At 41.0% G+C, this 27,695-nt stretch overlaps 3 protein-coding genes across 4 annotated transcripts; 1 reads left to right on the top strand and 2 right to left on the bottom strand.

Moving 5' to 3' along the window:
* Positions 1-150: 150 nt before the first annotated feature.
* On the top strand, positions 151-21,489 carry LOC5509153 (xaa-Pro aminopeptidase 1). Of its 2 annotated transcripts, none has more exons than XM_048728241.1 (27): positions 151-419; positions 1,286-1,495; positions 2,362-2,405; positions 8,073-8,183; positions 8,515-8,578; positions 9,188-9,292; positions 9,373-9,413; positions 10,280-10,331; positions 10,443-10,465; positions 10,561-10,681; positions 12,030-12,125; positions 13,905-13,986; positions 14,281-14,434; positions 15,096-15,140; positions 15,484-15,570; positions 16,071-16,121; positions 16,618-16,682; positions 16,787-16,864; positions 17,116-17,187; positions 17,346-17,406; positions 17,656-17,725; positions 17,879-17,983; positions 18,094-18,168; positions 18,822-18,895; positions 19,021-19,068; positions 20,731-20,781; positions 20,982-21,489. In XM_048728241.1, the coding sequence occupies exons 2-27, from the start codon at positions 1,465-1,467 to the stop codon at positions 21,186-21,188; spliced, it is 2,013 nt and encodes a 670-aa protein (XP_048584198.1). In that variant the 5' UTR covers positions 151-419; positions 1,286-1,464; the 3' UTR covers positions 21,189-21,489. The 2 variants fall into 2 exon arrangements, with proteins under 2 accessions (XP_048584198.1, XP_048584200.1); XM_048728243.1 differs by having other exon boundaries at positions 1,275-1,495.
* On the bottom strand, positions 4,420-5,986 carry LOC5509152 (5-hydroxytryptamine receptor 1F). Its single transcript, XM_001629642.3, has one exon. It carries the CDS (start codon positions 5,555-5,557, stop codon positions 4,637-4,639), a length of 921 nt encoding a protein of 306 aa, XP_001629692.1. The 5' UTR covers positions 5,558-5,986; the 3' UTR covers positions 4,420-4,636.
* Positions 21,490-23,694: 2,205 nt separating the features above from the next.
* Positions 23,695-27,595, bottom strand: LOC5509156 (protein mono-ADP-ribosyltransferase PARP16). The gene is made up of 6 exons (XM_032378024.2): positions 27,260-27,595; positions 26,836-26,967; positions 26,474-26,686; positions 25,439-25,626; positions 24,311-24,481; positions 23,695-23,935 (listed from the first exon to the last, which is right to left on the bottom strand). Exons 1-6 carry the CDS (start codon positions 27,449-27,451, stop codon positions 23,803-23,805), a joined length of 1,029 nt encoding a protein of 342 aa, XP_032233915.1. The 5' UTR covers positions 27,452-27,595; the 3' UTR covers positions 23,695-23,802.
* Between the last annotated feature and the right edge of the window lie 100 nt (positions 27,596-27,695).

Here is a 27,695-nt window from a genome sequence, read left to right as displayed (position 1 = left end):
TTTAGTATATAAAACGAATTTTAAAGTAATTTTCTTTTCGGAAACACTTGCAAATCGGCTGTTACACCCGCCATTTTGCTTGATTTCGGGGCGCAGGAAAATATCCACCTCCTAGGAGGTGTATATTGCATTTTATCCCGAGTTTTTCAACCAATCAAATCGCTTGTTCTTGCGAGGTTACCGAGTTTTATATACTAAATTTAGATATACATTTATTTCTGTGTTTATTGTCATTGTTTGCATAAGATACCAGTAATCTTTAGCAGGTGGCAGAACAGGCTCTTCACATAAACAAACTCTGCCATGCATACCAGAGATCAATACCCAAGAAATAGTTCGACAGAAGTCTAAAAAAACTCTAATCGTACTTCTCCAATTATTCCCCAAATAGTGGTTGGTGTGAGGCGCATTTCGCACAGGTAAGCTAATCAGGCAAGGGCTAATTTCGCAGGAAAAACGCTTGCAAGATTGCTGAAACTTGGTCGGGGGGTGAGTAAATGTCAAAAAAGAAGACAGCCAAAACGAAATTTAGTCGGCTTGCGAAACGAGGCCCTAAAAAAAAACTTAAAGTGTGGTGAGTTGCGGGACTGAGTTATGTGACCACAAATTCATAAAGGTCATGAAGCCTAGCCCCTTTTTTAGTACTGCACTGTCCTACGCAGCTCGGTCTCCCTGTGTACACAGGCCGCCTCTCAACGCTACTCTCGATTGAAAAAAAAATGCGTCTGCATTTTTTATTCATTTTGGTTTTGGATTTCTTAACCCTTTGGGAGGAGGCTGCATATAAGAAGCCAGCAGGCACTGCAGCTGTCTCATTTGCAAACTTTGAATATCCGGATAGAAATCGTTGCATTCTTCTGTAAATTTGCAGAGATCGCCTGAGGGTCCCACATTTGTAGAAGGACAGGTGTGCTTTTTGATGGAATTTGGATAGCTGTTTTGTCTGAGCCTCTTGGCAAAAGTTTTTTGGTCGATTTTCTTTTTTTTTTTCTAGAATGATTTCATGAATTTAGATAAAAATGGGTAGGTTATTAATCACTAGGCAAAATATAAGAATTAAAATATGAAAAACGGCCGCCAGTGCGATTACGTTTCTGCCAGTCCGCGTTCTCTTTATCCCATTGGGGGCCCCGCCCACCCTCTCAGCAGGACCGCCCTCACATCCCCCAGTGATAGTCTTCTCATAACTTTTCTTGACTAACTTGTCAGATTGAGTGGAATTTACCTTGCACTCATAGTACCATTCACTACATGTGATGCGAACTTGATCTCAGGTTATCTTCAGGTTGGGATATGTCGGTTTGATTGAAAAGGGTCAGCGGGTAGCGAGCCAGGCCTTATGACAGCTCAGTAATAGCTTACAACGCCGTGAGTTCAAAACACAGCTAGCCGGCGAATATCCCGACGGCCCAGAGGCAGCACTTAAAGCGGCTTTTGCGATAACGGCGACCTAGCGCCATCAGTATGGGGACGGTGGAGCTCTTGTTGACTTCAGGTACGTTTATAATGAACGCATTTCTGATCACAGATCAGATGAGACTACTAAAAGTACGTAGAGTTGGGCGATAGTAGAAAAAAAACAATGTGTCGGCTAACCCGGCGAGTTTGGCTGTTTGTAGTCTAAAATCTTGTGACCTTATCGGCAAAGACCTTCATTTTAATCTAACAATAGTATACAGACGGATAGATGTATTTTCATTCTAGCAGTTTGCTGTTTGACAATATCTAGCGTTTCCCGATGGTAGGTTTGTTGTTACTTTCGTAGTTTTACAGAACCCGATTGCCTGGGTCGGTAGCGATTTGTGGTGGTGTTTTAACATAAAACAACAACAAACTAAATACATCGGTTTAGAAGCGTTTTGTCAAGTTTTGTGGTGTGTTTTTTTATTAAACAACAACAAACAAAAACACTTCGGTTTAATTTACTTACTTTATTTACCATCTGGAAAGGATATTATGGTTTCGTATTATCTCCATTTCAACATCTCACTCAAGCTTGTAAACTTGTAACTTTGTAGCTAGTTATCACTCACGAGTGCTCTTTAGATGGACATTCTTATCCTTATACTGGTATGAATGAGGCAGCTTTAGATTATTTGCATATTTGCAGTTAGTTCTAGAACATAAGCTAACACAATGTGCGCACAGGGGTATCCAGGGATTTATCTCACGGGGATATCCTGGTGCATTGTGCTCGGCTGTCCCCAGCGAAGAGTTGACTATTGACAGAACTGTCAGCAGTGCTGAAACAAACCACACTTACTTCCTTTGATCCGTATTATAAGGTCAAGAAATGCATTTTGCAGTTGTTAACGTTGTCATTGCCTCTTATAGCTGGTATGTTTTATTTGCTCCTTCCAGTCTTGCTGTTGGGCGTACAACTCTGTCAGGGATATGGATTAAAGGTCAGCAAAATTATCTTTTAGATACTTTAATCTCAGTTACTTTAATAGCCCGTAACTTTATAGTTTTTTTTTGTGATTCCTCGCCTTTTATTTGTTTTGAATATATTCTTTTTTGTATTGTCTAGAAAAAAAGGTGAAATAAACATCGACAGTAACATGGCACAACGTAAAAGGAACATTTTCGCGATTTTTGCGCTGGATTTTCAAACCGCGCGCAAATCCACGAGCAAGCGCGCGAAAATCTACAGACGAAAAAAGCGCGAAAGAGTTTTCAATACTAATCTTTAGCCTGCCGGCATCCGGTTTCAAAATTCAGATTGTATAACAAATACAAATAAAGAATTTTGAAACCGGATGCTCGCATTTTTTCTTTTGCGTTGTCTCTAATGCGCTACCCCTGGCGCGTTGAGAACGTGATGAGCCGTTACGGGGCTTAAAATTGCTGCACACTTTTACAACTTGCCACTTGACGGTCTTCTTCTTTTATTTTAGTATCCGCGCTCATTTTGAAATTTCTCCGTTGAAAACAGAATAACAAAATGCATCATATGGAAGTTGAGGCTCAACTTTAATTTGTGCTATTGGCGAGAAAGCAAGGCATTTATCCCTAATTCACACCACAATAAACACATTACGGCGTCGAGAGATCAATTAATTAACGTCTACATCCTGTGTCAAACCCTTCTCGGACAAGTTATCGACGACAAAAGTTTCTCTTTTTTCATGTTTGATCTGTGGTGCCACGAAATAATAAATCAATTATTGATAAAGTCAAACGCTATTTTTAGTAGTTTTTTTTTACCTATCTCATACTGCATGTTTGTCTTCTTTTTTTTCCATATATTTTTCATTATCGAATAGCGAACTCTAAGCTGACTTAGAGGACCGATGAAAGGATACGTTTTTATAAGGCTTCCGAGATGCCCGCGACAGCTTACGATAATTATGTTAATAGCATGGCACGGGGGGAATTTAGTGATTAAATGTCCCCGCAACCGAGGGATGATTAGTTGAAGTCCCGTCGCCGCAGGCAGCCCGAGCAAAACAAAACAATCCGAGGTGATCATGGCATAACAGGAGTTTGACTGGATGGCAAAACGTGGATTTGGAATGGGATTCGGATAATAGTTAGTTAATAGTCTGTTAGCGCTGGTTTATGGTAACGGGGGAAAGGGACGTGCATGCCTGAAATGATTTGATCTTAGTTGGTGCTATGGTATGGCACTTTTGATGGGGTGGGAGGGAGTCTTATTCAAAAATCACAGCTGGGGAGGGGGTGGGGTTTATAAGAGTTTTCCCGCTTTAGTTTGCTAATTTATGAATTTACCCTCAATTTTTTTCTGTTACTGAAACAGATTAAAAGCGCGCTGTCTATTAACAATAAGATGAACTATGTTATTCGGCTTTTACAGTCATGCCCAAATATGGTTTGCTGCCCCTTCAATATAATAGGAGCCGCCCCAAGCACTCTGTGTAACTATTGCATCCAAGTTATTACGAACTACCGCCCATCACCACCGCGGGGTGCTTAAAGAATGTCCACCAGCCACTCCTCTGTTGGTTATTTTAAATATGAAAATGCAACGGTCTCTTCTCAAGAAAACTTTGAAATTGCCAACCACAGTTGAACATGGCTGTAGGGGGGGCACTAGGGTCACTTGCCCCCCCCCCCCCCCCCCCCGACATTTTCAAAATTATTAGGAAATGACCTGTGGAGGCGTGGCTGTGCCCCCCAATTATTTTCTTCAACAGCGTCTGCCAGCCGCCATTTTGCCATCCTAGCAAAATACCAAGTGCCAAAAAACATCCATTTCCATCGGCTGATTTTAGGAAACCAATGTTATATTTTCGACTGAATTTGGTAAATGAAGTATAAAACTTTGCTTTTATATGGTATTTTCGAGATTCAACACATCATGCGTCGTCCAATATTGAATAAAAACAGTAACAAAGGTGAAGCTGGCAAGGGCACATGTGTCCCCCAACCCAATATTCGAGACATGCTACAGCACTCTTCAAGTCCGATTCTTTATTAAGGATATTTGATTGAAATTAGATCAGTAGCTCTGAGATAGAAGTGTATGCTGTAACAAAATGGCGTCGTTATTACCATTTGTTAAATACTGCCAAAATAAATCGGTTCGCTCCAAAGACCTCTTTTAGTGTGCTTTCTTGTCCCTTACCGTAAGCCGTGGCTGCTAACTGTCTAATTAACATTTAACCTCATTTTCTCATTTTAATCCTATCAGCCTGTAGCAGGCTTTTCTTATCTGCCTGATTTTCAATAAATACAAGAGAGGATTTATAAACGAGTTGAAGAGAACCGCGGTAACACTAGCTATGAAAGCGGCTGTAACTACGTGGCTGACATCATACCCGAAAACCATGACAACCGCTGACATTACGATATAAGGCGTACAGCAAATAAACAGCAAAGATACAATCCAGACCATTAGATTTAATGTCTTTCTGTATCTCCGTATTTCCCTTCGGTAAGCCTTATTAGACGCAGTTTCCGATTCATGTGATTGAATCTGATTGTTGGTATGATGTTGAAGCATTCTGTATGTGCGGAAATACGAGACAGAGATAAGAAAAAGGCATATTGATCCAAAACTTCCCGTAGCTATAGAAAAAGACTTCACATTGCCGAAAAGAGTGAAATAAACACCGAAGATGATAGAAAAAATCCAAATAAAGGTGATGGAAATCAAGACGCGTTTTACTGTAACTGTTGTACGGTATTTGATGTTTGATTTGAGCGCGAAATACCTATCCAAACTAATAGCCGTAATAGTGATAAGACTGGTCACGGAAAGGCAAGCTATTAGAGCAATAGAAAGATTACTGAGTTTGCAGCTGAGCTCCCTGTTTTCGTTTACCTCGGCTACCCGGAATGCTACTAGTGCCGGCTGAGCAATAAGTCCCACCAGGCAGTCCGACACGGCGAGGTTTGTGAGCAAGTAAAAAGATGGCGTCCGCAGTCGTGGCGTTGTGAGGATCGCGGCTATAACTAGAGCGTTTATAAAGGCGGTCGGTACGGAGAGTATGCTGTTGAGAGTGGCAAGGACTATGTTCGGGTCATGAAGACTTTGAAGTACTTCAGTTACGTTTCCTTGCAAATAAGGCGGACACATTTGTAATCTCTGCATTGTGCCACCTTTCCGTGTCCTCGATTATATGTTACTTTAGCATTTAAGGACAAGTAAAAACGAGTTCTTTATGAAACAGCTGCGATCCTTTTCTTGGTCTTGTTACTCAATCTCCTGTTTAGTCTGCTTCGCTTTAGAATCGCGTGCTTTTATTAGCAGGGGGTTAACCTCGTTGAGGTGACGTTCCTTTCTTGCCGCCCTGTCAGCAAAATAAGGCGTTTTTCCTCTATCCTTTTTTCTGATCCTGGTCGCAAAACATTCTGATGAGTGTTTATGATGAGTTTTTCTTGTTTCAATATTGCATTTGGATATATTACAATTCCCCCTTTACTTTTGTGCTCTCAAAGCTTCTGTTCTTTTTACTGTAGTAGTCGCACGTTTTATGTTACGACTTCGCTTCCTGAACACGTTTCGAAACTAAACATGTTAATCCAGGATTCTCAAGTAAACAGCCAATCAAATAATTACTTCTAGCCCTCCTCCCATGCAAATCCGACCATACGCCATTTGACAAGCCTTCTGTGTTAATTTACCATCCTTCAATCACAAGTTGTTTAACTTAATGCGTATATTTGCACAGGCAGGGGGACACGATGTCTACAATTGCTCCAGTGAAATAAAATTATGAACTCTTAATTAAATTTTAGAATATCACACGAAACTTTCTAGGTCGACAGGACTCCCGTTGATCCTTTTCTATAGGATTAGGTGTATCAGATTTTTTAATATTTTTAAAAGCATTTAGTTTTCGGGTTTATTTATATAATCAATATAACAACGACAATCACCTTTACTGTTTTTTTTTCTAGCTCTAACCTTTGTTACTAAATTAATGCAATATGTTATCTATTATGACCAATCGCGACACAAATAGAATAATGATTGTCAAAGTACTCGCCATTTGAAAAGTGTAATAAAATAAGATTTTTAAATCCTTTGTTAAAACAAAGGAGGGCTGTCAGGGTCGTTCTTGGTCCTAATTTTGCAGCTGTAAGCTGAATCTTATTCCAGGGTACCTTAAGCTGAATCTTACTCATTTGAGGGTACCTCAAGCTGAATTTTACTAATTTAAGGGTACCTTAAGCTGAATCTTACTCATTCGAGGGTACCTTAAGCTGAATCTTACTCATTTGAGGGTACCTTAAGCTGAATCTTACTCATTTAAGGGTACCTCAAGCTGAATCTTACTAATTTAAGGTTTAAGCTGAATCTTACTCATTTAAGGGTACTTTAAGCTGAATCTTACTCATTTGAGGGTACCTTAAGCTGAATCCTAGTCATTTGAGGGTACCTTTAGCTGAATCTTACTCATTCAAGGGTACCTCAAGCTGAATCTTACTAATTTAAGGTTACCTTAAGCTGAATCTTACTCATTTAAGGGTACCTATTTAATGTAGGCTGAATCGTACTCATTTGAGGGTACCTATTTAATGTAGGCTGAATCTTATTTATTTAAGGGTACCTATTTAATGTAGGCTGACTCTTATTCATTTAAGGGTACCTATTTAATGTAGGCTGAATCTAACTCATTTGAGGGTACCCATTTAATGTAGGCTGAATCTTATTTATTGAGGGGTACCTATTTAATGTAGGCTGACTCTTACTCATTTAAGGGTACCTATTTAATGTAGGCTGAATCTTATTCATTTAAGGGTACCTATACAATGTAGGCTGAATCTTATTCATTTGAGGGTACCTATTTAATGTAGGCTGAATCTTATTCATTTGAGGGTACCTATTTAATGTAGGCTGACTCTTATTCATTTGAGGGTACCTATTTAATGTAGGCTGACTCTTACTCATTTAAGGGTACCTATTTATTGTACGCTGAATCTTACTCATTTGAGTGTACCTGTTTAAAATGTAGACTGAATCTTACTTATTTGAGGGCACCTATTTAAACTAAAGTGGAAAAAGTGGCGTTTAGGGGTGAAAAAAAATTAGTCGAGATACACCATTGTCGCTTAGCTGAATTGCCCCTTTAACAAAAGCTTACAAAACTAGTATAACGATTAACTTCTATTACTGTATTGTTATTGAAGTCAAGTTCACGAAAATCTGGTATTCGATTACTAGTGAACCTTATTTGATACTCTTGTGAACGAACACGACTATTTTGATATTTTTAGTAATTCATTATTGAAATCAAGATGTACTAATGTATGTTGTTTAAGAACAACGAAACAGAAGTTAAAAAATGAATAGGATGAACAAAAGAAAATCCACGAATGTTCCTAATTTTTTGGTTGCTTCACATTAAACGTAGTTCTCACATTAAATATCGACGTGCTTGTATTTGCGCATTTGTGTTACTCGAACAGAAAGCAAACTCACGGCTCGCACGTTAGTTTCCCCTGCTAGCAGCGTACAAAGAAAATATTAATCTGCTAGCAGAAAAGAGGTTAAACCGGAGATTAATTCAAATTAGAATTGTGTTAAAATAAATCTGGTAAATCTGACTTTAACTAACATATAAATCGTGTATTTTTTTGTAAGCTTATGCTATCATTATCAGGACAAAGTTATCAAGAGAGTCAACACTACAGAGAGGCTAATAAACCTGCGCGCGCAGATGAAATCACGTGGTCTTGACGCGTACATCGTGCCGCCTACAGATGCACATCAGGTACGCATGCGTGTGGGGTGAACCTGTTTTACGGGTTATTGATGCTACAAAGCACGTCACCTGTGTCGAAAACAGTAGTGACGCCTCTATTTCCGGTGTAGAGGAAAAAATCTTTTATGCATGTTTCTATTCCCGTTTCTGCTGTGGAGTAAACGCATCTCTATGTATGTTTTTATTTCCGTTTCCGCTGTAGAGTGAACACATCTCCATGTATCTTTTTATTTCCGTTTCCGCTGTAGAGTGAACACATCCATATGCATGTTTCCATTTCCGTTTCCGCTGTAGAGTCAATAAATCTCTCTGCATTTTTCTATTTCCGTTTCCGGTGTAGAGTGAATACATCTCCACGCATGACATGAGGAGAGCGTTCGTGTCTGGCTTCACAGGTTCTGCTGGTCAGTATGCTCAAGGGCGCATGTAAATCACTTACCGCTAGACGGTGCTCCTAAGATCAAAACGCGAACCGCAGACTGCAAACTTGACCGCAAGCCCTTCTCACGTGACACCCTGAGGTTTGACGTTTGCCGTTTCCGAGGAAAAACGCGATACTAAATGTCTGCAATTGCTCGTCAAAGGTCATCGGTAGTCTTTCGAAGCAAATCCACGTCAGAGCATTGCAGACATGACGTCAGAGGATTGAATAAATGACGTCAGAAGCATTATGACATAACTTCCGAACATTTTGTACATGGTATGAGAATATTGTAGACAAAACATCAGAGTATTGTCAGAGCGGTGTGGAAATGACGTCAGAGCATTGCAGACCATGACGTCAGAGCATTGTAGACTTAGGTAGACCATATGACGTGAGAATATTGTAGACATGACGTCATAGTATTGTGTATATGACGTCAGACTAGTGTGGGCATGGTATAGTATCAGAATATTGTGGATGCTACCAATCCTAAGTTTACCAGACATCAAACCTCGGCCCCTGAAGCTGAAACAAATAAGCTATTGTTGGAGTTTATCTACCTATTAAGCACTTCAGGTGTCTTTTTCAGGTACGGCTGTGGTTACTAGGACCCAGGCCGCGCTATGGACCGACGGTCGGTATTACGTACAGGCGGCCATGGAGCTCGATGACAATTGGAAGCTGATGCGAGATTGTAAGTATTAGTAGTAGAGAAGCCGATAACTATACAACCATGGTGTAAATATTTGAACTAATAAGAAAAATATTTTACAGATGAGTCTGGTACTCCAACGATTACTGAATGGCTTGCAAAGGTAGGCGTATAACCCCTTAACATGGTCTTCTACTGCTTACTTTGCAGTCATCATTATGGCACCAAGGTATTTTTCAAAACAGCAATACCACAATTTCTATTCCATACTCTGCTTGTTGTGCGATAATTTGAAACTCCCTGGAGGAACAAAATCAGCTCAAGTTATTGGGAGATCACAAATGCAGCTTTGATGATAGCATAAACGGGATAATGTGACGGGGCAGTAGAAGAAAACATAAAGCTGCAGAGTAAAGCTAACCGCAGCAGTAATTGGTATCTTTTTTATTTCGACGTTCCTCGAGTTAAATCGGGACTCATAAGCAGGGGGGAATCATCTGTATCATGTATCATGCGTTTTTATATGCGCGCACGGACGGGTCTATCAGCTATGTGGCGTTCGTCAAGAGTGGAGAACGTAACCGAAAATTTTCTGCAAAAGCGGTTGTTAGACCCAGTCTCTTACCCATACGCCGCGCGATGCATGACGGTGCGGTTTCAAGGGTCCGGTTTCTGTGGATGTCCGGGCAACGGCAAATAAGAACTGGGTACGAGACTGTGCTAGAGAGTGAAAATTTCCCAAATTCAATTGAATTCCATTGTTTCTGTCGTCGCTATCATCGTTGCGACGTTATAGGTATTTAAACATAGAAATTACAGGAAAAAGGGAATTTATAGATTTCTGATTTAGAGATCAACTAAAAAGGAGTTATGGTAATTTAATATAAATTGATAAAAAGCAAACCTAAATCCACTCTATTTTGGTTCAGTTTACCTTGAGATTCGAGTAACCAAATTATCGGTAGTCGAATTAAAATTTTGATGAATATAATGAATATTGATTCGGGTCGCTCATCTCTTATATTGCAGGTTTTACAAAAAGGCGACAAAGTAGGCGTTGACCCTTATCTGTTTAGTACACGTAAGTGACTTTGGAAATAGCAAGATCAATAGTGAAATGTTCATTGGGTGTGCCCTACGCAAGAGTATCAACACTCATTATAAATTCTTCTCTTTTCCGTGCCTTTTTCAGAAGATTTTGAGGGAGATGAAAAGGTGAGTGTTCAATTTTAAACACCTCCTGACCGTAGGGCTTTTTACTGGGTCCATCATTCGTTTTGTTTCAACTTATTTATCATTTCCCCCTTTAGGAACTTAACGAGAGCAAAATACAGTTGGAAGCAGTAACTCCAAACCTGGTGGATGTAATATGGGCAGACCAGCCGGATAAACCCAATGCTACACTCATATCACTGTCAGTCAAGTACACAGGTTAGTACACAGGCGACTCACCAGCTACACCACAGGCATCCCACCAATAACAACACAGGTAAACCATCAATGACACCACAGGTAACCGGTTAACAGCACTGGCAAATCATCAATAGCAACAAAGGTAACACACCAATCACAACGCAGGCAACCTATCAATGACACCACCGGTGAGCTTTCAATAGAAACCTTACGATTCAAGAAGGTGGAAAGTCTACGGTCCACGACGGCGTACACGCAACATTTCAGCGCGCGGAGAAATACAACATGTGCGCCGTCGCAGACTTTTCTTCGTCGTGAATCTTAAGGTAATTCCCTTGAATTGCACTGTACACCCCTTCTGCGCATAGTGGCACGCGCTAATTGTTCGAATTTTCCGGTATTAAGTGCGCGCTCGCCACAGTTGTACAAGAAAACACAGCAAAAGGCGCGCGTTTTTTTTACTTAAAATCGCTTTGACAGAAAAACGAAATCGGTTACCCCCATTTTTTATTTGCTCAAACAGTTAAATATATACGGAAAAATGATATACTGAAAGAAGAAAAAAAGTTGGGTTGTAGAAGTTTTGTTATTTCTCTTAAAAGCCGTAAAAATACTTCAAAAACGCGCTTTTTACCGTATGAATAGTGGCGAAAACGTCTTTTAGTGCGATCTGTTAAAATGTGATTTGTTTTGAACATTAGCTACTACGGGTTATTGTTTAGGAGATCTGATTTTGGCAGCTCGACAAACAGAACTTAATTTTTTAAAGACTTTAGGCACTCTTTTTGAAAACTAAGATTGGGATTGTTCCTTGCGCGATCAGTAAAAACGCGTCAACTCTACGCCCCTCTGTTGTGAAAACGAGATCGGTACCCCCATTTTTTTTATTACATTTTTTGATAGCCCTTAACTTCAATATTGTTTATGCCACGTTTAAAAAAATACTGGGTTGTAGAACTATTTATTAAAGGGAATTACCTTAAGTTCGCAGACACAGACAACCCAAATAACGACGCGGGCAGCATTTTATGTCAAGCCTTCATAGATTGACCATAAAATATGGTGACGCAAGATGTAACACGTGTTTATCTTATCAGTGCTGGTCTTTTTTGCACAGGCCTTGACGGCGCCCTAATCAGGGACGGAGCACTAGCAAATTCATTGGGGAGGTCTTAGTTTTTTCTGGTCTGCATGATGTGTATGTGGATTTTTTCCCTCGTCGTTTGTTGTTGTTGTTGTTGTTGTTGTCATTTCTCGCTGGCTACATGTATTTTCCACAGTTTGTTGTTATCGTGTATGGATTTCTTACTGTTCTTTCCCCACCCCTATAACTTTTCTAATGATCCGTCACTTTGTTTGGTTCCAGGAAAGACATGGCAGAGCAAAGTGACCGATATGAGGGTCAAGATGAGGGAAGCAAACGCCTCAGCCTTGATTCTGTACAAACTGGACGAGATTGCATGTAAGAGCCCTTGGGTCTAAAGGCAATCAATGCTGCATGTTTTACTGCAGTTTGCAATTGTCTGCGAACTCTCGTCAAAGATGTGAACCAGCTTAATAGCTTTTGGGCTTCCGTCATTCAAAATGCTTGAAGCGTTTTTATTTGCCAGCACTACAATGGTTTAAAATCACGCCACCTATGTGGAAGGCATTGACCAATCGAAAAGCACAAAATTGGTTTAGTAGGACAGAGCTGAATAACGTATGCGCGTGCTCTAGCGAAAACAAGCACAATCGTAGTGTTGAATCGTTCGAGTAAAGGTACGAAAGGCTGACTTAAGTCGCTGTTTTGACTAACTGTACAGCCTTTAAACCATACTGTACAAAAGATGACATATTTGCCTGATAATGAGGGAGTCATACAAACAATTATAGCCTTATCTTTTCGCTAGTTCTCATAGCATTTGCTATAATGTGACAGCCGGTAAAAAGCCGCCATTTAAAAAAAAAGGCTGGTTTAATCGCGCGGTACTGGAACTAGTCTTGCGTTTTTCAGCACTGGAGTTTAGTAGTTGCAAAATAGTGGCGGGGGTTTGTAGAATATTAAAAACTTTATTAACAGATTGCAGCAGAATTTCTATCAGAGCAGAACGAATGCTTTGTGAATTGTCCCCGCGCCAGGTTGTGAATCTGAAGACCCTTGTATCCATGGTAACTGATAATCACTTCCGCTTGTTTCAAAGATGGGATGCTCCATACTTTTTGTATATTGTTCAGGACTTTCTGTTGCAATTTGGTTTGGACTATTATGAGGACTGGACTATATTAAGACTGGACTATATAACTAAATGAGAACTGGACTATATGACTATATGAGGATAGACTATATAAGAACTGGATAATATGACTTTATGAGGACTCAACTATGTAGCTACATGAGGACTGGACAATATGACTATATGAGGATTAGACTATATAAGGATTGGTTATATAAATTTGTGTGGACTCAACTATATAGCTACATGAGGACTGGACTATATGACTACTTGAGGATTGGACAATATGACTATATGAGGATTAGACTATATAAGGACTTGGTTATATGACTTTTTGAGGACTCAACTATATAGCTACATGAGGACTGGTCTATATGAGGATGGACTATATGACTTTTTGAGGATTAGACTATATAAGTGAAGAAAACTCCTCGATTGTAGATTGTTTATGGTCTTTAATCACAAACGATTATACGATTCTACAATACAAATCGATATGCAAACGTATGAATACCTAATACAAACAATTGGCTAATCATCTAAGGTAACAAACTTACGAATAAGAGTCAGTGTGTCTCTGTATCTCGGAGCATAACGAATGACCGTGATCCAAGATGGCCGACCGGGGAGACCTGTCAGCGGTCTTCTTGAGCCATCGGATCCGTCAGAGGTAGTCCCTTCAATAAGGTCTGGATTATATGACTATATGAGGACTGGATTATATGGCTATATGAGGACTGGACTATATGACTATATGAGGACTGGACTATATGACTATATGAGTATTAGAATATAAAAGGACTGGATTATATGACTATATGGGGACTGGACTATATGACTATATAAGGACTGGACTATATGACTATATGAGGACTGGACTATATGACGATATGAGGATTAGAATATATAAAGACTGAATTATATGACTATATGAGGACTGGATTATATGAGGTTTAGATTGTATGGCTATAGAAAGACTGGACTATATACACTGACCAGGCAAAACTAAACTGTTTTTCTTTCAGGGTTACTAAATCTGCGCGGTAGTGACGTGCCCTTTAACCCTGTGTTTATCTCCTACGTCATCGCAACTGCTAGTGATGTCACGTGAGTAGTATGATCCAAGTTGAAAGACAGTTTCAAGTTTTAAGAAAGCTAGAGATAACACTATCATCACTTTAGTCTGACGCTAGTATAATTATAACTGAAAAATGGCCCTCATGTTTGAGACCGTGGATCTATGCCATCTCCACGCTATTTAATCGAGCAATTTCAGCAGTAACTGCGTTCATAAACTCAGAGACGGTCTAAAACCAGGTCACAAGGGTAGCCAAAGTAGTCATATTTCATTTGTGCCTACAATGCACAAGTTTTAATCAATTAAAAAATCATATTTAACAGACTTTTCATCGATAAGCAGAAAGTTACTGCCGATGTCCAGGCCCACCTGAGCGTGGGTTCATGTACGTCTATGTGTGTTCGCCTTATGCCCTATGAGCGGGTCGTACCGGAAATAAAACGGATAGCATCGCAAGAGAGCTCAGGGAAAATATGGGTGAGTCTCTCATTCGCTGTAAGGAAGGGTATGACGGTCATAATCTGGCAAATTGCCTCAGCGGCGGTAAAACTGTACTTCATTATCTCATGTAGTGTCGTACACAGTCATTGTGTTCTCTGTCGCGCAGTCATTCTGACCTATGTCACGCAGTTGTTCCGACCTATGTCACGCAGTCATTCTGTCCTATGTCACGCAGTCGTCGTTTCCTATGTCACGCAGTTGTTCTGTGCTATGTCACGCAGTCGTTCTGTGCTATGTCACGCAGTAGTTCTGTGCTATGTCACGCAGTCGTTCTGTACTATGGTACGTAGTTAGTTTGACCTCTGTCACGCTGTGCTATTGAACTCTATAACTAGCTCCGTTACTTGGCTCTAGCACATTGCGTGACACAGGTCAGAACAACTGCGTAGAAGACGCATCGGGATGTCCATTTGTTTATGAGCACCACAAGGATCCTACTGCAATAACACGAATAGCAATGACGTCATATCCGGTCCCTTTCCATATCGTATATCGGGATTCCACTGTCAACATAGACTTGACGACTTATCATAACCTCGTGACGTCATATCCGGTATAAAAGGCTTGTCCCCATGGTAACTAAACCGTGTAGTTATTAGCTAGTTGATGAATTCCTAATGGTCTTTTTACTGTTCAGATCAGTCCTCACTGCAACGAGGCACTGGTCATGCATGTCAACAAGGTAAGCACGTGATATTTGTACAGTAAGCATGTGATTGTTGTACAGTTAGCACGTGTCTTTGTACAGTAAGCAAGTGATATTTGTACAGTAAGCATGTGATTTTTGTACGGTATGAACGTGGTATTTTAAAGGTATGCACGTGATTTTTGTACGGCAAGTAACGTGATCATTGAAAGGTATGCACGTGATCTTATTGTACGGTATGATCCTATTGTACTAGTATGATCTCGAGCTAAGAATAAATGAAAATACTTCAAAGCTGATGCACCAGTGTAAGCCTTCTCACATCCGACTCGTTGATCACCAGAGTCTGGTTATGAAAACGGAATCGATCTTATTGTAGGACAAGCTACTGCTAAAGTTTTCCCCGGTGAAGTTACCAAAAGCAATCAAAAACAGCGTAGAGATAAAAGGAATGCGGAATGCGCATGTAAGTATGGCTTTTGTGTTAATGTGTAGTTCCAGAAAATATCCATACCCCCCCATGGAGGGGATTGGAAATTCCGGGGGGTGGGGGGGGGGGGGGGTTCAAACGCCCAGGAATTTCCAGAGGGGGGGATGCCTTTTTTCCGTAACAGTTACTGTATTTATTTTTTTTCCAGTGGGTTAGAAATTCCAGAGGGGTCATACCTCTGGAACTACACAATACATGTTTGAGGGTTCGGCTGTCACTTTTTCAAGATGTGAAAATATAGCCTTCAGCGTAAGCTTGCAGGGTCTACGAACATTTAGTGCAGGGTGATAAACACTTAGTCTAGGGTTGTGGCCATGATTTAGAAAGCCGTGATATATTTAGTGACAAGGGCTTCGTTTCTTAACCAGAGAACAGGCAGCAAAACACTCCTAAGGATATTTTTTCTTCTGACTTTCGTTCACGTCTCTGTAAAGACTTGATAACTTTGTCAGAAAATGGCTTTTTTTCTTTTTAAGCTAAAAGATTCTGTGGCGATAAGTGAGTTCTTCCATTGGATGGAACATGAGGTAGGTATCAGGCTATCTATCTCAAGAAAACACGTGTGCCAGTTTACACAAACTTTTACCCATGCTCAGGCCCTGGCTCGAATCTACTCCACGTATAATGGTATTTTAAGTCCAATCTTATCTGTTGCTCCGGTTCCTTAAGAAAAATGCCCTCCAAAAAATGAACCGCAGCCGATGACGTACGAGCGCCTGAAGTGTGGCATACTGACACTAGGAAAGTGGCCTGGGTATAAGGTTACAAAAACAGCGATTTACACTTCTCCTGTAATAGATACTTTCAAGAAAAGGGATGAGGGGGGGGGGGGGGGGGGGCTAGTGTACGTAACGTAATGTAATGTGATGCCTTTGAGAAGTAATGTAATGTAATGTAATGCCTTTGAGAAGTAATGTAATGTAATTCCTTTGAGAAGTAATGTAATGTAATGCCTTTGAGAGGTAATGTTATGTAATGTAATAATGCCTTTGAGAAGCTAAAAGCAAGAATTTTTATCCTGAGGTTCCAAAAGGACGGAATGATTTGACCGAACTCTTGGCTTCGGCAAAGCTGGAGGAATTCAAAAGGTGAGGTCTGTAAGAACTCAAAGAAATAGCTTCTTCAGACATTAGTTGGAGTGTGGCTTAACGGTTTCAATCTTTTAAAAAGGTGTTTTGTGTTTTCGTTTCAGCAAGCAAGCGGAGTACATGGGACCCAGTTTCTTCAGTATCGTTGGTTATGGGCCAAATGCGGCCATCATACATTACTCGTACGTATTACTCCCAAAACAGCCTCCGCGTTTACTGCTTTCCATTCACTTAGTATGGATATGACATTTCGAAATTGTAACGGCTTTCCATAAAGGATGTTTTTTTAGCAGTAAACTGATCTTCCATTGAACTCTCAGAAATTCTAAGGAATATGTAATATAGCTAATAATGCCGCCAAATACGCCCCTATATACTACTGAGTCACACCATTTTTTCACCAGCATTTTATATTCCATTCCATGTGTTGCAGACCAACTAAAGACTCCGATCGTCAGATCACCACCGACAGTACACTACTCATTGACACTGGCTCGCAGTACAAGTACGTCACGCGTTTCCATAGAAACGATGATTTATTACTTTATAATCATAATAACAACTGAAGTATTAAATATCTAAGTGTGCCAAACGTTAATTTCTCATAATGCAATGCCCGACGCCATCTTGTTTGTAATCGTTGCTGACGGCTGTTCTTTGTAGAGACGGTACATGTGACACTTCTCGCACTGCTCATTTTGGAACTCCAACGGCAGAACAAAAGGTAACGTCCCAAGCAGCAGTAGTATTGGGTAGTGCTGATATTGCTCCCTTTTTAGGGGAGGGGGGGGGGTGAGCTATGCCCACTGCTTTAAAAAGGTATTGAAACTAGAACTGCGATTTACTTTTTCGGTCTCTATCTTTCGATAGCCTTGGTACCTTGAAGTGAAGTATTGATGGTAATGGTTTAAAGTTGAAATAAGGTATTATATATATACTGCTAATTAATGCCGTGTGAGGGTCCATATTATAGGAGGCGTACACTCGTGTGTTGAAAGGACACATTCAGCTCAGTATGATGGTCTGGCCCAACACCACACAAGGTAAAAACCTGCGATCATGAGCCAAACATTGATTATACCTGGCTAGCCCATTACGACACAGGGGGAGGGGAAGTAAAAAGTGTACATCCTCTTTCATTCTAGAGACCTAAGTGAGAAGAAAAGTGATTAATTTCCTTATTTTATTTGTTCTAGGGCGATTCCTGGACATCATAGCCCGCAAAGAACTATGGGCCGGCGGGCTAGATTATAAGCACGGGACAGGACACGGGATTGGAATGTTCCTTAATGTTCACGAAGGTAATTGCGTAACGGGACATTGCGGGATCGGGGCGGGACAAGGGATTGGAATGTTTCTCCAATGTCCGGTTGATAACGGAACGATTTGTTCATGCTGTTGTCCGTGTCAGGCCCGCAGGCGATTGGTCCAAGGTGCCCATCACGCGAGGAGCACCCCATTGTCCCAGGAATGTTCACTTCTGATGGTCAGTAGAAAAATTTGGTCCCGGATAATCGCACGCCCTCCTTTTGCAACGATTTTTTTTTTATTGACATAAAGGTTCTCTTCATAATCGTTGTCATAACCATCCCACGCGCGTGTTCTCGTAACCATCCCACGCGCGTGTTCTCGTAACCATCCCACGCGCGTGTTGTCATAACCATCCCACGCGCGTGTGACTTCATCGTCCTGGTCATCATTATTATAGTAGCTTTAGCGTAGCACGCCGAGTGAACATTAAATTTAAGTAAATTGGAAACAGCTTCTAAGTGAACTTCAATTCAACTGAAGATGTCTTTATCTCAAGATGGTGAACCATAGCAGGTCCCGGATGTGCACAGGGTCCCCACACATAACACAGGGTTAGCAAACAACCTACATATCATACTACAATGATCACTATTACAATATTCTCTGTGACCATGATTATGAGGCTGTTTTTTCCGTGTGAACCGTAAAATTACAATGCGACAAGCCAACTTGGACAACATGGTAACAGAACTTTATGATAAAAAAATAATGTGATCTTTTTCGTAACTTCGTCGTAATTGTTCGAACTTGCAGTATGTATAACGACGCCGTGTGAACTGAGCGTTTGCTATTATACATCAAGTACTTATGAAACAATTCTATTTCTAGAGCCTGGATATTATAAGACTGGCAGCTTTGGCATTCGAATAGAGACTGTGCTACAAGCCGTCCAAAAAGTAAAGGTAAGTGGGGCTAAAATATATGGTGGAAGGTAAATTATAGCTCATATGTTTCCTTTGAAAAAGTTTTTTCTAGCCAACCAGCGTTTTACTTTTTATAACGCCCTCTCATCCCTATTCATCCTCAGAGCCACACGGACGGAGTGTATTTCATCGGTTTTGAGCCGATCGGTCTGGTGAGTAGCCTATCGTTTATCTCGTCCTCTGACCTTACTCACTCGATCTCGTCCTCTTACCTTACTCACTCGATCTTGTCCTCTGACCTTACTCACTCGATCTCGTCCTCTGACCTTACTTACTCGATCTTGTCCTCTGACCTTACTCACTCGATCTCGTCCTCTGACCTTACTCACTCGATCTCGTCCTCTGACCTTACTCACTCTATCTCGTCCTCTGACCTTACTCACTCGATCTCGTCCTCTGACCTTACTCACTCGATCTCGTCCTCTGACCTTACTCACTCGATCTCGTCCTCTGACCTTACTCACTCGATCTCGTCCTCTGACCTTACTCACTCGATCTTGTCCTCTGACCTTACTCACTCTATCTCGTCCTCTGACCTTACTCACTCTATCTCGTCCTCTGACCTTACTCACTCGATCTTGTCCTCTGACCTTACTCACTCGATCTCGTCCTCTGACCTTACTCACTCGATCTCGTCCTCTGACCTTACTCACTCGATCTCGTCCTCTTACCTTACTCACTCGATCTCGTCCTCTGACCTTACTCACTCGATCTCGTCCTCTGACCTTACTCACTCTATCTCGTCCTCTGACCTTACTCACTCGATCTCGTTCTCTGACCTTACTCACTCGATCTCGTCCTCTGACCTTACTCACTCGATCTCGTCCTCTGACCTTACTCACTCGATCTCGTCCTCTGACCTTACTCACTCGATCTCGTCCTCTGACCTTACTCACTCGGTCTCGTCCTCTGACCTTACTCACTCGATCTCGTCCTCTGACCTTACTCACTCGATCTCGTCCTTTGACTTTACACACTCGATCTCGTCCTCTGACCTTACTCACTCGATCTCGTCCTCTGACCTTACTCACTCGATCTCGTCCTCTGACCTTACTCACTCGATCTCGTCCTCTGACCTTACTCACTCGGTCTCGTCCTCTTACCTTACTCACTCGATCTTCTCCTCTGACCTTACTCACTCGATCTCGTCCTCTGACCTTACTCACTCGATCTTGTCCTCTGACCTTACTCACTCGATCTTGTCCTCTGACCTTACTCACTCGATCTTGTCCTCTGACCTTACTCACTCGATCTCGTCCTCTGACCTTACTCACTCGATCTCGTCCTCTGACCTTACTCACTCGATCTTGTCCTCTGACCTTACTCACTCGATCTCGTCCTCTGACCTTACTCACTCGATCTTGTCCTCTGACCTTACTCACTCGATCTCGTCCTCTGACCTTACTCACTCGATCTTGTCCTCTGACCTTAATCACTCGGTCTCGTCCTCTGACCTTACTCACTCGATCTCGTCCTCTGACCTTACTCACTCGATCTCGTCCTCTGACCTTACTCACTCGATCTCGTCCTCTGACCTTACTCACTCGATCTTGTCCTCTGACCTTACTCACTCTATCTCGTCCTCTGACCTTACTCACTCGATCTCGTCCTCCGACCTTACTCACTCGATCTCGTCCTCTGACCTTACTCACTCTATCTCGTCCTCCGACCTTACTCACTCTATCTCGTCCTCCGACCTTACTCACTCTATCTCGTCCTCTGACCTTACTCACTCGATCTCGTCCTCTGACCTTACTCACTCGATCTCGTCCTCTGACCTTATCTGGGCTTTAAAAGTGACTTACTTGCCCCAGGTTCCATTTGAAAAGAAGCTTATCGACGTCGACCTGCTGACGGAAGCCGAGGTACGTACAGTGTATGATAGAAGACATACGGTTACAAATGTTTTAAAGGTTTTTAAAGAGCCCTTTTAGGTTACACATTCATTTGATTTCCATAAACGGACCTTTTCCCAGTGACATGAAAATACGATTTTGCTACAAATTAGGCTGTAAACTTAAACACTAACCCGCCGGACATTAATCCCCATTTTTTCGCTTATCAGATAAACTGGATCGACAATCTCCATGAAGAGTCTCGTAAGAAAGTTGGCGCGATGTTGATGAGCCAAGGAAAACCTGAAGTATACCGATGGCTTATTGGTAAAACGGCGCCATTACGAAAACAGGCAGCAGCCGTCGCGGGTGCTCATGGGATATTTTCTACTGCATCAACTCTGCTCTCCGGTCTTTTTCTCCTTTTCTTGACATAACTTAAAATCTATTCGCATTGATGATTGTAAAGTCGAAATCATTCATTGCTTTAAAAAACACAGGCTTTTGGGAGTTACTTAGTGCGATGCTTGTGACACAACAACATAACAATGGATAACAGTTGTACGAGTTGCTTAATTTTGAGTAAGAAAGTAGGAAAATACCTTTTATGTAGTAGTTGTTATTCCTACGGCGCAACATCAAACAACATAACAGTTCATCATCAATAAAATAATTCTTTACGCAAAAAAGATACTTTTTAAACATCATCCTAAAAGCCAAAATAAAGCAACAAACTTATTTTATTTGTGTTCGTCATCTTGTCATTCTGTTGTTATGAGCATGCGCGCACTCGGCACGAACCTCTCATTCGTAGATGGCTTAGACTTGTTCTTAAGAGGCACTTACAAACTTTGACCTAGTGAAACCCAACCTCGTGGATTTTTTTTTTTCACTCTCCCTGGCAGAGTTTTCCCTTCCCTGGTACAATTTCACTCAATTTCACAATTTGCCTAATGGACATTTTCCCCGAACGAAAATACACATATAAGCAATAAGTTAAGTTCATTGTCCGTCCAAGTCTCTATGTGGCGCAATCGGTTAGCGCATTCGGCTGTTAATCGAAAGGTTAGTGGTTCAAGCCCACCCAAGGACAAAATATGTAATTTTGCATAGGTAAATACTACTTTAAAAGTAGTAACAGAAACTATTAATTAAGTGCCACAAGTTAAGGTCATTGTCCAAGTTTCTGTGGCGGAATCGGTTAGCGCGTTTGGCTGTTAACCGAAAGGTTGGTGGTCCAAGCCTACCCAGGAACATAAATTCATCTTTTCATAATTTTTCGGCAGAGAACACTAAGGAGCTCATTAACGAGACCATATTAGATAAGTGCTTATGGTTCGATAACTGAGCTTGTCATCTGATTGGCTTATAGCTTGCCTTCGTCGTTGGACGAGTGACATGCATCATTAGATTTGTGTTTGAGTGTGTGTGTCGGGGGGGGGGGGGGGGGGGGGTATTTTCTTAGTGTAGAAAGGTATGGAATTATTTTTCGTTAATTAGGCTTTTTGGATCGTTTTAGAGTGGTTTTCAAAATCGCGTGTAACAAAATGTAATTGTTAAAGTGTAATGGTCAAGCCAGAACAAAATAGATATTACAGTGTATTAGTACTAAATAAACTAAAAAAGTATTTCACGGGTTTTATGAAAGCCACTCTACGCGGTTATTCAACAGCCCCAGACTAGGTTGAACTTAACCTCATATTATCAGAAAACAATGGGAAATTATTCATAGCTCTATGACCTGAGTACTTTTAATCTGATTTTCCGTTTACTTGGGTGAGTTCATTAAAACGTCAGGCCCAATATATCTTAAAGGTTTCGTGAAGTTTTCTCTAGAATCAAGTGAGCTACGGCGACATGAATAATTTTTCTATTGTTTTTCGATAATGAGGTGTTTTGGGCCGTTTTCTACACTGATGCAACCGTTGCAATATAGGTCAGTTTTACCTCATTAACAACAAACAATGGAAAAATTATTCATGATGTTATAAGTCGAGAATCTTGCATCTGATTGGCTCATTGCTTGAATCACGTGGTTGACAGGATAAGCCTTATTCAATTTTAAATGTTGGAGAATTTTCCTTGAAAATCAAGAGAGAAATGGCAGCTTGAATAATTTTCTATTGTCTTTTCATAATCAGGCTGCTTTGCTTGTATCATACAGTGATTCAATACCTCTTGGACCAAATGACGTCAATAGCAAGAAACAATTGATGCATTTTTCATTGAGTTTTATCTCGAGCATCTTTGATCTGATTGGCTGATGAATTGGGTCACATGATGAGGAGAGTGATGCTAACCCGCCAATAGCGTGCAAGGGGTGTTTTCTGGGGAGTAAAAAGAGATATAGTATCGCGAGTATTTTTTCTTCAACCACCGTTACGCAAGGAGACAAGATAACAAGTGTAAGTTCAAGTATCTGTGGCGCAATGGTTAGCGCGGTCGGCTGTTAAGTTAAAGTTTGGTGGTTCAAGCCCATCCATTGACAAAATGTGTTTCTTTGCATAGTTTTATACTGGTTCAAAAGTGTTCAGTGTCCACCAAAGTCTCTGTGTCGCAATCGGTTAGCGCTTTCGACTGTTAATCGAAATGCTTGTAATCTAATCCCAGGGAGGAAATATGAATGTTTTCATAGTTAAATACTGCTTTAAAAGTAGTTCCATGAGATAATGTTCAGTGTTCGGGTGAACCCCGTCCTGGTGGGGGTTTATAAACTACTGGTGGATTATTTCCATTTCCGATACCTGATGAGTTTTAAAAAACACACCATGTTCCTATGAGCCCTTTATACAGTATGTCATCAAATCAATTCTTCCTGCTCGAAGCTCCAGTCTCGCATTGCCTACCGCTAATGCTGCAATAAGACCCCCGGCATATATTGGGGGGGAAGGGGGGGGGGCGAAGAGGAGAAGGGGTATTCTGACTAGAGTGATCAACTTCTTGTTGCGACATCAATATATCTTTTTTATAACTTTATCTAGGCCACGTACAAAAGGTTCTATTCTGGTATACAAGGCGAATGGCCGCCTTGATGATTGTTTAATATATTTCCTATAGGTGAGTATCTTCTTTCTGCAAGTAGCTTGCAAGCTTGTGAAATGCCCGTGTTCGGGACAGGCCGAGAAGGACAAGTCCGATAATGTAGATGATGAGGAGACGCGCAAACCACGTACCAGGAGGCGTCCTGTAAAAAAACCAGTCAGTAAGCACCGTCTCGGTAGCCCCATCCACCATTCCCAGCAACACTATGGGGAGAATAGGGGACTTGCGCAAAGATATCACGTGACCTTTTTGGGTGGAAAATTCAAAACAAAATGATAAAAAAATAGAAATGACTGCGCCCGTCACACCAGAGGACGACAAAGAAATAAAATCTTTTAATAAAACTAAACCCTTTCAGAAAAAAAATGAATTCCGGTTTCTTTCGTAAGCGCCGAATAAGTTGCTTTTTTGCTGTTATTTTGCCGCTAAAAGGCAGAGCGCGCGCTAGTTTGCCACCCAAACAATCACGTGATTTCTTAGCGCAAGTCCCCTATCTTTCCCTTTGTGTGATTCCCACCTTTGCGTGTTTCTCTGGGGGCGCTTTTCGGCATACACCAGTAGGTACTTCACGCGCAGGAGCTGGTTATTCTGCACAACATAGTACCTATCGGGCACGTCTCCGCCTTCGCTGCCCTTGGCCCTTGCCCTCACACTGGATGCTCCGCTGCCACTCCTTCTCCGCTCGGGGCTATTAAAAATAACAGGATAGATCGCAGGTTTAACAATATTGTAAAAGTATATATACAGATACAGATAATTTATTTGGAATCGTATACAACATCATTGTATATTTGTTTGACATCCAAATATTATTAAAGATAAAAAAAACTGATTGTATGGTATTATAAAGTGAGTTAGCGATATTGATCCCGGAGAGAGAAGCATTCATTTATGAATTTAGCGATTTTTCGTTGCACTGTGCGCGAAAAACACTTTCATCGGACATTTAAGTGGATTTTACGTTTTCTATTTCTTCTATGTTTATAGTAAATTCTTCCCGCTTCTCTTTATACAAAGGGCAGCGGAGAAGGAAATGTTCTTCATTTTCTACTTGTCCATTTTTACAAATTTTGAAAACTCATTCTTCGGGTACCTTATAGGGTCTCGAATACCGGCCATTTTCAATTGCTAAACGATGATATATATAACCGATGACTCCCATAACTTGAAACGCGTGTTAAAAGGGCTTCATAATGCATTTAGGCGCGAACCCAAGAGGGTGCGCTGGATGCGAATACACCCAACAAGCCTCCCCCCCTCGGCCATCAAAAAGTTAATCATTTCATATTGAAGGGTCGTCAAATACTATTCTTTTTTTCCATATGATACCTATGACTGCACACCCCCACCCCACCACCGCTGCCAAAAAAGGGTCATTCCCCCCCCCCCCCTTCACTTGGCTGCCAAAAAGGGTTATTCCTATTGAGGAATTGTCAAATTCCTAAATAGGTATCCTATGATACCTGTGACCTACCATCCACACACACCCCCTGGGCGGCCAAAAAGTGGGTCATTTAAAAAGTTGGCAATTTAAAAAGTGGGTCATTTAAAAAGTGGGTCATTTAAATCTTCAAGCACTAAAATTCTTTTTTCATATGATGCCAATGACTGCTCAACCCCAAACCAGGTAGGTGTCTGACATTACCTGCTTGTTGCCGCTCGGGGGTCCTCTAGGGAACATTTGACATCAGGGTGGTTGAGCACCTCACATACTGCCACACAGCTCAGCTTCTCTCCGAGACCACTATTACTCCATGCCTGGCTGTAGGTGCTGTACATAATTGACACGTTGAGGTCACTGGACAAATATGTACCTTCCCCAAACAGTGAGTTCTGAACCAAAGAAAACAAGGGCAGAATTAGCGGGTTCTGAACCAAAGAAAACAAAGGCAGAATTAGCGAGTTCTGAACCAAAGAAAATAAGGGCAGAATAAGCAAGCTCTGAACCAAAGAAAACAAAGGCAGAATTATCAAGTTCTGAACCAAAGAAAACAAAGGCAGAATTACCAAGTTCTGAACCAAAGAAAACAAAGGCAGAATTAGCAAGTTCTGAACCAAAGAAAATAAGGGCAGAATAAGCAAGTTCTGAACCAAAGAAAATAAGGGCAGAATAAGCAAGCTCTGAACCAAAGAAAACAAAGGCAGAATTACCAAGTTCTGAACCAAAGAAAACAAAGGCATAATTAGCAAGTTCTGAACCAAAGATAACAAAGGCAGAATTAGTGAGTTCTGAATCAAAGAAAACAAAGGCAGAATTAGCAAGTTCTGGACCAACATCCTTATGTTGAGGCTTGAGACTTCCCTGCTATGAATAAAGTACAAGAGCCTGAGTACAAAGAAATAAAGAGGAAGGGGTGGAAGGAGTCCCAGTTGGGGATGTTGGTGGTTGGATTTGTTTTGATAAGGTCAGATCCATTATCATTGTCCCTAGTAACTTGTCGAGTAAGGGGTAAGAAAACAAGCAGATGAGAGAACAATGGAAAGCGGAAGAGAAAAAAATGTGTCGCTGGGGGTCTAGTTACTTATTTACCAGGTGGTGGTGGTGGTTGCACAGCACGTCGTTTGAAAGGTCGCAAGCTCCTTCACATATTTTACTGAGTCTCACAGATTTAGTTTGAATTCTCTGTGTTTTTTTAAATGATCAAAGTAATACTTGGATGTACCACTGAAACACTTTTACCTTGTTCAGATGTGAGTGAAGCCCATTGTGTAATATTGAGTGGAAATTCTCCAGACGGCTGCCATGATATGCATACAGTACTTCACACTCTTCCGATAAAGCCAAGAACCTGGCATTTAAAGCATTGTTCTCATGGTATTGAATCTCAAATATGTAATCAGGCTCCGTAGAGTTGTAACTTGAATGACCAGTTTTCTTTTCGATCTCCTGAAACTGAAAAAAAAATAAAATGCTACATATTAAAACCTTTTGAAGCCTCTTTTCATCTATGACATACATTTGTATCTAAGTTCTGAATGATCCATATTGTGTCATCTTGGAAAAGCATGTTATTTTGTGTTGTTTTGTGAGCCCAGCCTTACCATTGACTTGTCCAGTGTCTTGACATCAAATTTTTTTAATAGCACCCAGTCCAGGAGTGACCACACCCCAGGCTCTAGACAGGAGTCGTTATTCAATGCCGATAGGCTGGGTATGGAACTACTAAGGTTGGTCTATAGAGAGAAAAACAACTGTGTGTTAGAGTATTTTATTTGTCTGTTTGTTTGTTTGTTTATTGCTTGGGTGAATTTTTGCAAGTTCATTGTCAGCATTTTGTACAATATTTTAATATCCTTTTTCAATTTTCAGGACCCCAGAGCTTATCTAAAGGGTTTATCCTGATAAAATATTGTTTTTCAATAACAAATAAAAAATAAATATGGAGATTAAAGCTTGCTCACAATCATGGCTACTCTTTGCATTGAAATTGGAGCCATAACTCATCATATATCTAGCAGATCTTACCAATTTCTGTATATTTTTAGAGCCATCTTCCCTAAGCCCAACTGGGGGATAAGGTCTAAGAATGCTGTCGTGTCGGTAGCTTTCTAGAGCAGCGACAAACAGACACATTCGCAAATCACAAGCGAATCCATCTGAGCGAAGCTTGCCAATAACTCGCTCGAGTTGTGTTTCTTTTTCTACACTGTCGTCCATAAAGCACACAGTAAAATCACAATGTTTTAGATATAATTGGCCCTGACTTGGTGTTATTTCCGTGGATCGCAACGTTGACAAATAAAAATCTTCCACATAGAAATCACAGAGGCAGCCATTTTGAAAACGTAAACATTTCACCAGTCTCTGTCCGTCATACTTCTGCACAGGAAACCCAAAGTAATAAAAAAAGACGATTGCCCGCTAGTTTGAATTGATGGAAGCCAGAAAGCGTTTTAGCAGT

Source organism: Nematostella vectensis, chromosome 5 (assembly GCF_932526225.1).
Source record: "Nematostella vectensis chromosome 5, jaNemVect1.1, whole genome shotgun sequence".
Classification (NCBI taxonomy): Eukaryota; Metazoa; Cnidaria; class Anthozoa; order Actiniaria; family Edwardsiidae; genus Nematostella; species Nematostella vectensis.
This window is presented reverse-complemented; position numbering and strand designations above follow the sequence as displayed.

Excerpts from the sequence above, each read along its gene's own strand:
- LOC5509152 (XM_001629642.3), bottom strand. The coding sequence starts at position 5,557 with ATGCAGAGATTACAAATGTGTCCGCCTTATTTGCAAGGAAACGTAACT.
- LOC5509153 (XM_048728241.1), top strand. The coding sequence starts at position 1,465 with ATGGGGACGGTGGAGCTCTTGTTGACTTCAG. Across the intron at positions 15,571-16,070 it reads AAGGAATGCGGAATGCGCAT|CTAAAAGATTCTGTGGCGAT; the intron begins GTAAGTATGGCT and ends TTTCTTTTTAAG. Across the intron at positions 20,782-20,981 it reads ACCTGCTGACGGAAGCCGAG|ATAAACTGGATCGACAATCT; the intron begins GTACGTACAGTG and ends TTCGCTTATCAG.
- LOC5509156 (XM_032378024.2), bottom strand. The coding sequence starts at position 27,451 with ATGGACGACAGTGTAGAAAAAGAAACACAACTCGAGCGAGTTATTGGC. Across the intron at positions 26,968-27,259 it reads CTAAAAATATACAGAAATTG|ACCAACCTTAGTAGTTCCAT; the intron begins GTAAGATCTGCT and ends TTCTCTCTATAG. Across the intron at positions 23,936-24,310 it reads CCCCAGAGAAACACGCAAAG|GACGCCTCCTGGTACGTGGT; the intron begins GTGGGAATCACA and ends GTTTTTTTACAG.